The sequence below is a fragment of the Macaca mulatta genome, chromosome 19 (assembly GCF_049350105.2).
Source record: "Macaca mulatta isolate MMU2019108-1 chromosome 19, T2T-MMU8v2.0, whole genome shotgun sequence".
Lineage (NCBI taxonomy): Eukaryota > Metazoa > Chordata > Mammalia > Primates > Cercopithecidae > Macaca > Macaca mulatta.
Window position 1 is genome coordinate 58640440 of NC_133424.1, and position 10062 is coordinate 58650501.

The window sequence follows — 10062 nt, forward strand, 5'->3', positions numbered from 1 at the left end:
TGCAGTGGCGCAACCTCAGCTCACTGCAAGCTCTGCCTCCTGGGTTCACATCATTCTCCTGCCTCAGCCTCCCCAGTAGTTGGGACTATAGTCGCCAGCCACCGCACCCGGCTAATTTTTTTTTTTTTTGTATTTTTAGTAGAGACGGGGTTTCACCATGTTGGCTAGGATGGTCTCAATCTCTTGACCTCATGATCCGCCCGCCTCAGCCTTACAAAATGCTGGGATTACAGGCGTGAGCCACCGCGCCTGGCCAACTTTGGGTTTATCTTAGTCCATTCCTGCTGCTATAACAAAATACCTTAGACTGGGTAATTTATAAACAACAAAAATTTATTTCTCACAGTTTCTGAAAGTTTGAAAGTCCAAACTTTCAAACACCTGCAGATTCAGTGTTTGGTGAGGGCTGCTCTCTGCTTCAAAGATGACATCTTCTCCCTGTGTCTTCACATGGCAGAAAGGGGAAACAAGAATGGACTTCCTCAAGCACTTTTATAAGGGCACTAATCCTACTTATGAGGGAGGAGCCTTCATAACCTAATCACCTCCTATAAACCTACCTCTTAATACTGTTGCATTGAGGATTAAGTTTCAATGTGAATCTTTGAGGGACACAAAAATTCAGACCACAGTTGGGTCATAACCCAATACCACCGAATTCATTTCTTGCTCATATTGTTCCAGCTTTGGCCACTGTGAGCTCTTCTGTTGGCCTGTGTGCCCATGTGGGGTTTTATCATTATTGTAATTGTTATTTTCAGCACTTCCTTATTTTCTGGCACAAGATGTTCTAGATTCATCATGTATATTTTCTGTCCCAGATCTAGAATATGCCATTTCTCCAAGGACTGTGCAGTCCCTTTTTACACCTCTTTCCTTTTATTCTGTGGTTCTAGTTCTTCCCTGATCCTCATAAAAGTTTTGGTCAAATTGTATACATTTTCCCGGTTAGTTTTATTTTTAAATAAAACTAACCGGGAAAATGTATACGATTTGTATATATGTATGAATACATGTATTTATGTATTTATATATGTATTAATACATATATTTATATGTAAAATATATAAATTATATATACTTATATATAAATTATAATTATATAAGTATATAATATATAAATTATGTTATATATATTATTTATATAAATAATTTGTAATAAATAGAAATAATAAATATCCTGGTGTTGTCAACTTTAAATGCCCAGAAATATGTAAAAGTGAAAACAAAACTCTTGATTTAAAGATACGTTTCACTCTACCTTTCCTGGCTGCCCGGCACTTCCACCTAGGCATCTTCCTTGTTTACTGACCTAGTTTCTGTTCTTTTGGTGCTGGAAGCACAGACAGGGGTGAGAGAGGGCGATAAGCTTCTCCTTGATTCCTAACATTATTGTGATTAGCCATGAACTTTGCAAATAGGTAAAGCGGCTTACCTCAAAGGCCGCTTTTGGCTTCTCCAGAGACACAAATGCTGAGGATCTCTCATCTGAGCATCCCTCGAGGAGGGCTATTGCGTCTTGATTCCATCTGGGTAGTTACAGGCCTCATCCACCATGAAAAGTTTCCAACCCAGAGTCAGGCTGCAGCTGAGCTGACGGGCGTGGTGCAGACGTCGGTGCAGCTAAAGCTGAGGAGCCGTGGGCATTCACCGGGGTGCTGGCGTTTCTAAATCGCGGGCTGTGACCTGAAGAGTCGGGTGCCGGCTGACAGCAGAGGCGGACTTGCGAGACCAGAACTCCTGCGTGTGACTTGGAATCTCAGTCGCGCTATGGGAGTGCACGCTGGCTCAAATCCCCATGGAAGATGCACCTGTGACCTGCCCACGCTGCAAAACCAGGTGCGCTGCAGTGGGCACGACTCACCGCGCTCCATTTTCACCGCGGGGAACTTAGACCGCCTGACATTGAAAGAGACGGCCATGGGGACTGGAAGTAGCTCCGGGGCAGCCAAGAGAAACCAGAGTGGAGGATCCCGGTACCATTCAGGAAGCGAACCTAGCCGCAAACTCAGGAGTGTTCCAAGTGTCCAGTGCGTCTGGTAGCAGCAATAGCCAGTCATCAGCGACACCCTCAAGAAAGCAATAGCGGCAGAAACATGGCGGCTACCTACACCGCCGCTCCGGTGCGCCCCCGCGCGAGCTCTGCTGGACGCGACCGCGCTAGCTCCGCACTGGAGGCTCCCGCGGGAGCTCTGCACTGCGGAGTCCGCTGCTCTAGTCTCTGAGCAGTCTCCTATTGCCACCTAGGGAGGAATACCGGGATAGCGGCTGGAGTACCGTGTCGCAGGATAGTTGTTTTGAGAGCCTCTAAAAGTCATACAGTGCTATATTGGGTGCACGCTAAACGTGCCTTTGACACTGTGATTAAATCATATAACCCATATAAAAAGTGATTGGAAAAGACAACCCCCAGAATGGAAAGAATGTTTGCAAATCATATTTCTGATAAGAGACTAATATCCAGAATATATAAAGGACTCCTAAATTCAACAACGGGAACAAACAACTCATTTAAGAGACAGGAGAAGGACTTGAATAGACATGTCTCTAAATAAAATACACAAATGGCCAATAATTACATGAAAAGATGCTCAACATCACTGATTACCAGGGAAATGCAAATCAAAATAACATGGAGATAGTACTTCGCTCCAACTAGAATGGCTATTAACAAAAAAAAAAAAAAAAAAAGGGAAATTAACAGGTGTTGGTAAACATATGGAGATACTGAAACCCTCGTGCATTGCTGGTGGTAATGTAAAATGGTTCAGCTGCTGTGGAAAACAATGGTAGTTCCTCAAAAAGGTAAATATAGAATTAATATATGACCCGGCAATCCCAATCGTAGGTATATACTCCACACATTGAAACAGGGACTCAAACAGGTATTGACATCAATGCTTATATCAGCATTATTTATAGTAGCCGAAAGATGGAAATAACCCAAGTGTCCATCGACAGATGAATGAATAAACAAAATGTGGTATTTTGATACAATGGCGCTGACTACTAACCCCTTCTCTGCTGGAAATTAACATCGGATGGTCTTCTCCCAATTTTTTTTTTTTTTTGAGTTGTTGTCTTGCTCTGCTGCCCAGGCTGGAGTGCAGTGGCTTGATCTCAGCTCACTGCAACCTCCACCTCCTGGGTTCAAGCAATTCTCCTGCCTCAGCCTCCTGAGTTGCTGGGACTACAGGCATATGCCATCACACCCGACTAAGTTTTGTATTTTTAGTAGAAATGGGGTTTCAGCATGTTGGCCAGGCTGGTCTTGAACTCCTGACCTCATGATCCACTGATCTCGACCTCCCAAAGTGTTGGGATTATAGGTGTGAGCCACCGCACCCGGCCTTCTTAATTTCCCTCCTCCTCTTTCTTTTTTTCCTCCTCCTCTTCCTTCCCCTCCTCCTCCTTCTTTTAAAGTTTTAAATTGAGGTTCAATTCACTTACAGTAAACTGTTACCCATTTAAGTGTACATTTTGGCAAATTTGACTCATTCACCCATGAATCACCACAATCATGGAAAACATTTCTATCACCCCCAAAATGTTCTTTGTCCATATTCTAGTTAAATCTCCCAATCCCTCCCACCTCAGGTAGCCATTAGTCCATTTTCTGTCACCATAGATGAAATTTTTTTGTTTTCTAGAATTGCATATAAATGGAGTGATATGTATGTAGTCTTTTGTGTCTGGTGTCTTTCACTCAGTGTTTCACTATAATGTTTTTAAGATTCATTCATGTCATTGCATGCATTCGTAGTTCTTTTTATAGTTGATGTGTAGTAGTCAGTTGTATAGATATATCACAATCCACTTATTCAGTCACCTGCTGATGGACTTTTGGGTTGTGTCCCATCTTTGGATATTATGAACAAAGACTTGTGTACAATAATAAATTGTACACTTGTTTATAATAAATTGGCAAACTGTTTCCCAATGTGGTTGTCCCAATTTACATTCCAACCAGTAATTCTAGTGATGTGTAGCAGAATCCCATGTTAGTTTTAATACATTTTTATTTTTAATTGACAAATAATAATTGAACACATTCGTGGGGTACATAGTGATGTTTCAATACACGTAAGTACCTGGTGATCGTAACTGGCATATCCATCATCTCAAACATTTATCATTTCTTTGTGTTGGGAACATTCAGTATCCTCTTTCTACCTATTTGAAACTACATAATATAACTGTTAACTATAGTCATTCTACAGTGTTATAGAATACTAGAATTTATTCCTCCTACCTAGCTGTGTTTGTATTCTTTAAAAATCTCTCTCTATCCCTCTTTCTCCCTACCCTTCCCAGCCTCTAGTAACCACTGGTCCACTTTTCACTTTTATGAGATCAGCATTTTTCAGCTTCCACATATGAGTGAGAAGACGCAGTGTTTAACAGTTCCTGGCTCTATTCACTTAACATAATGTCCTTCAGTTCCATCTATGTTGCTGCAAATGACAAGATTGCATTCTTTCTTATGCTGAATATTATTTCACTTGTATATATAACACATTTTCTTTTACATTCATGTGTTGTTGGACACCGAGATTGATTCCATATCTTAGCTCTTGTGAATAGTGCTATAATAAACATGGGGTGCAGATGTCTTTCTTTCTTTTTTTTTTTTTTTTTGAGACGGAGTCTTGCTCTGTCACCCAGGCTGGAGTGCAGTGGCCGGATCTCAGCTCACTGCAAGCTCCGCCTCCCGGGTTCACGCCATTCTCCTGCCTCAGCCTCCCGAGTAGCTGGGACTACAGGCGCCCGCCACCTCGCCCGGCTAGTGTTTTGTATTTTTTAGTAGAGACGGGATTTCACCGTATTAGCCAGGATGGTCTCGATCTCCTGACCTCATGATCCGCCCGTCTCGGCCTCCCAAAGTGCTGGGATTACAGGCTTGAGCCACCGCGCCCGGCCGATGTCTTTCTAATATGATTTCCTTTTTAAAAAAATAAACGCCCAGTAGCGGGATTGCTGGATCACATGCTAGTTCCATTTGTATTTTATTGAGGGACCTCCATACTATCCTTTCTAGTGGCTGTACTGGCATTCCCACCAACAGTATATAACATTCCTGCCAACAGCATATAAGAGTTCCTCCTCCACTTTTTTTTTTCGTGGGGTGGGGAGGAGACAGAGTCTCACTCTGTGGCCCAGGCTGGAGTGCAGTAGAGTGATCTCCGCTCACTGCAACCTTTGCCTCCCAGGTTCAAGCGATTCTCCTGTCTCAGCCTCCCGAGTAGCAGGCACCCATCACTATGCCTGGTTAATTTTTTTTATTTTTTATTTATTTTTTATTTTTTTAGTAGAGATGTGGTTTTGCCATATGGCCCAGTCTGGTCTCAAACTCCTGACCTCAGGTGATCCACCTCCTTCGGCCTCCCAAAGTGTTGGGATTACAGGCGTGAGCCACTGCACCCGGCCAGAGTTCTCCCTTTTCTGCATTTTTGCCAGCCTTTATTATTTTCTTTTTATCTTTTTGATAATAGCCCTCTTAACTCAGGTGAGATGATGCCTCTTTGTGGTTTTTATTTACATTTCCCTGATTAGTGGTGTTGAGTATTTTTTATATTTGTTGATTATTTGTGTGTATTCTTTTGAAAAATGTCTATTCAGATTATCTGCCCATTTTAAAATCCAATTTTGTTTTTGCTATTGAGATTTTTGCGTTCTTGTCTATTCTGGATATTAATCCCCTATTGGATGAGTAGTTTGTGAATATTTTCTCCCATTCTTCCCATTCTGTAGGTTGTCTCTTCAATTTGCTGATGGCTTCCTTTGCTGTACAGAAGGTTTTTTTTAGGTATATATAGTCAGATTTGTTTATTTTTAATTTTGTTGGTTGGGCTTTTGAGGTCTTATTCATAAAATCTTTTCTCAGACCAATGTCCTGAAGTGTTTTCCTCATATATTTTTTTCATCTGGTAGTTTTATCATTTTGGGTCCTACATTTAGATTTTTGGTCCATTCTGAGTTGATTTTTGATGTGGTGAGAGGTGGGGATGTAGTTTCTTTATTCTGTATATGGATATCCAGTATTCTCAGCACCATTTATTGAAGAGACTGTCCTTTACCTCTTGAGTGTTCTTGACATCTTTGTCAAAAATCAGTTGGCTGTAGACATGTGGATTAATTTCTGGATTTTTCTATTCTTCTCCATTGGTCTATGTGTCTGTTTTTATGCCAATATCATGCTGATTTGGTTACTACAGCTTTGTAGTATATTTTGAGGTCTGGTAGTGTGATGCCTCCAGCTTTGTTCTTGTTGTTCAGGATTGCTTTGGATATTTTGGGGCCTTTTTTGGCTTCATTCAAAGTTTAGGAATTTTTTTTCTATTTCTGTGAAGAACGTCATTGTTATTTTGGGATTGCACTGAATCTGTAGGTTGTTTTGGATAGTATGGTCATTTTACTTTTTTTTTTTTTTTTTTTTTTTTTGAGACGGAGTCTCGCTCTGTCGCCCAGACTGGAGTGCAGTGGCGCGATCTCGGCTCACTGCAAGCTCCGCCTCCCGGGTTCACGCCATTCTCCTGCCTCAGCCTCCGGAGTAGCTGGGACTACAGGCACCCGCCGCCACGCCCGGCTAATTTCTTTTTGTATTTTTAGTAGAGACGGGGTTTCACCGTGTTAGCCAGGATGGTCTCGATCTCCTGACCTCGTGATCCGCCCGCCTCGGCCTCCCAAAGTGCTGGGATTACAGGCTTGAGCCACCGCGCCCGGCCGGTCATTTTACTTTTTAAATGGTTTTATTTTATGTGCAAATAATGAACAGATGTTGTACCCATAAATTCTACTTCCCCAAAACAGGAGCTCTTTGAAAGAAAACCACATAATAACTTTTAAAAGGGACTGGGATTCCTCTGCTTCTAGATCATTGATAGGCTAGAAAAACAAAGTTTCTTCTACCAGGAATCTCAAGTTAGAACTGAGTATTCTCCAAAGTGGAACTTCTAGAGTGTAGTGTAATTTCAAGCAGAGATTATTCAGTTCTCATCGCCAACATTCACAACTACCTATCAGAAGGGTTAAACTAGGTCAAAACAGTCTAGCATAATTAGGCTTCATCAAACAATGTCACTATGCTCATCTAAGATGCAAAGAAACCAAAACAGGAAATACTAAAATCAAAATAATATTTGACACTGTCATACAAATTGTTAGTTACTTGTTGTATCCCCCTTCTATAACATTAATAAAGAGAATATTTTACTGCAAAAAGTATTTTATTTTATACATCACTAGCCATGAATTTTTGCCATTAGTTATTATACAAATGCTGCCTCGTGCCATTATCCAAATGACATAACCATTTTACGTCCACAATTCACTTCTATAGTTATAAGTGGAATTATCATGATTTACATAAGTACATCTATCAGTGGTGATTTAACACTGAGATGCAATCTAACATCCATAATATCTGAAGTTTTGCAGATGGCAATGTAGGAAAGATATATTTTAATCAATTTTCATTTAAATGACCTTATGTAAAAAATAAATGAATAATTTAACAGTTCCAAGTCTGCAAAAGGCACGTTCAAATGTACATAAAAGAAATGGTTACAGAGATTTTTAAGAAGGATCTTCTGTGTCCACATCCTCTTGTAACTGCTGAACCATTTTCTCTTCCACCTGTTTCCCTTTGTCTGCAAGAGGGTCTCGGATAAGATGAATGTTTTGCTTGACTTCTTTGATATTCTGAACTTTCTGTAGCTCTTATTTTTCTTCAATCTGCTCATTATAAATTTAGCTTGGCGTTTCTGTTTGATCTCTTCAACTCTCTTCATTGCATCAGTAGTTTTATTCCATAGCTCTCGCTGGTATTTGATAGGCTCATTTCTACGTTTTTCAAATTCAAATGAATTATCCACTGTAAGCTCTTTACTGGCTGCTTTCCAGAATGCTTTGGTCCACCTAACTTTATGAGGATTGCGCTTCTTTTTAAAGTTTTTATGACATTTAGATTTACAAAATCTGAACACCTTGCAATCGTTGTGGATGAACATCATGCCTTGGCCAGGGTAGATGGGCCCCGAACAGAAATAACACTTTTTGATACACATGTTGAACCCGTGTGGGTCCCCAACGACCAAACGCCAAGCTTGAGAGCAATCATTTTAACAATATTAAATCTAATACATAAGTATGAGATGTCTTTGCATTTGTTTGTAACCTCTTCAGTTTCATTCATCAGTGTTTTGTAGTTTTCCTTTAGAGGTCTTTCATCTCCTTGGTTAAATTTATTCCTACGTCTTTTATTTTCATTTTCTGTAGCTATTGTAAATATGATAACCTTCTTGATTTTGTTTTTGGCTAGTTTATTGTTTATGTATAGAAATGCTACTTTTTTTTGCATTGATTTTGTATCCTGTAACTTTACTGAATTTATTAGTTCTAAGAGTTTTTGGGAGAATCTTTAGGCTTTTTAATATATAAAATCATGTCATCTGCAAACAGGGAAAATTTTACATCCTCCTTTCCTATTGAATGCCTTTTAGTTCTTTTTCTTTTCCAATTGCTCTGGCTAAGACTTCCAGTACCATGCCGAATAAGAGTGCTGAGGGTAGGCATCCTGGTCTTATTTCAGTTCTTAGAGGAAAAACTTTCAGTTTTTCCCCATTCAGTATTATGTTAGCTGTGAGTGGGTTTGTTATATACAGCCTTCATTATGTTGAGGTAATTTCCTTCTCTACTTACTTTATTGAGAATTTTTATCACGAAGCGATGCTGAATTTTATCAAATGCTTTTTCTGCATCTATTGAGATGATTATGTAGTTTTTCATCCTTCATTCTATTGATGTATCAAATTTATTGATTTGCATATATTGAACCATCTTTACATTCCTGGTTTAATCATGGTGTATGATCTTTTAGATGTATCGTTGGATTTGGTTTGGTAGTATTTTATTGAGGATTTTTGCATCTAAGTTCATGAGGGATATTAGTCTGTAGATTTTTTGTGGTTTTTGTGTCTTTGTCTGGTTTTGGTACCAGGGTTATGCTGGCCTCATAAAATGAGTAAGGAATAATTCCCTCTGATTCAATTTTTAAAAATAGTTTGAGAAGAATTGCTATTAAATCATCTTTAAAAGTTCGGTAGACTTTAGCAACAAGGCCATCAAGTCCTGGATTTTTGTTGGAAGACTTTTTATTATTGATTCAATCTCATTATTTGCTGTTGTCTATTAGGTTTTGTATTTCTTCTTTCTTTTTTGTTCAGTCTTGGTAGGCTATATGTATACAGACATTTATGTATTTCTTCTAAGTTTCTGAATCCATCGGTGTATAGTAATCTCTAGTTACTATTGTTCATAGTAATCTCTAGTGATCCTTTGTATTTCTGTGGTTTCCATTGTGATGCCACCTTTTTTGTAGCCACTTTTATTTATTTGAGTCTTCTTTCTTTTTCCTTAGTCTAAGTAATAGGTTATCAATTTTGTTTATCTATTCAAAAAACCAACTTTTTGTTTCATTGATCTTTGTTTTTTTAGTCTCAATTTTGTTTACTTCTGCTCTGATCTTTATCATTTTCCTTCTATAAATTTTGGGTTTGGTTTGTTCTTGTTTTTCTTTTCCTTGAGGTGCATTATTAAGTTGTTTAATTGAAATCTTTCTAGTTTTTTGATGTAGGCATTTATTAATGTAAACTTAGCTCTTAATACGGTTTTTGTTGTGTCCCATAGGTTTTATTTAGTATGTAGTGTTTCTATTTCTGTTTTGTTCAAGGAATTTTAAAACTTCATTCTTATTTCTTTCCTTCACCCATGGGTCATTCAGGAGCATGTTGTTCAATTGTCATGTATTTGTATAGTTTCCAACAATTATAGTTTTGGGATCTACTTCTCCCTTCAGATCTAATAATATTTGCTTTAGATAGGTGTGTGCTGTGGTGTTGGATGCATATATGTTAATACTTAGAATTATATTCTTTTGTTGAATGGATTCCTTTAGTATTATATAATATCTTTGTCTCTGTTTACAGCTTTTGACTTGAAGTCTGTTTTGTCTGATATAAGTACAGCTACTCATGTTCACTTTTGGTTTACATCTGCATGGAA

General features: G+C 38.9%; 1 protein-coding gene and 1 pseudogene across 1 annotated transcript in view; both read right to left on the reverse strand.

Annotated features, from left to right (window-relative positions):
• IGFL4 (IGF like family member 4) overlaps positions 1-2114 on the reverse strand; it is a 34258-nt gene extending 32144 nt beyond the window's left edge. Inside the window, 1 exon segment of the mRNA XM_077980458.1 lies at positions 1436-2114. Coding sequence (XP_077836584.1) covers positions 1436-1488 — 53 coding nt within the window. The 5' untranslated portion in view covers positions 1489-2114.
• A 5461-nt stretch (positions 2115-7575) lies between these two features.
• On the reverse strand, positions 7576-8066 carry LOC716895 (putative ribosome biogenesis protein RLP24 pseudogene; annotated as a pseudogene).
• Positions 8067-10062: the final 1996 nt, after the last annotated feature.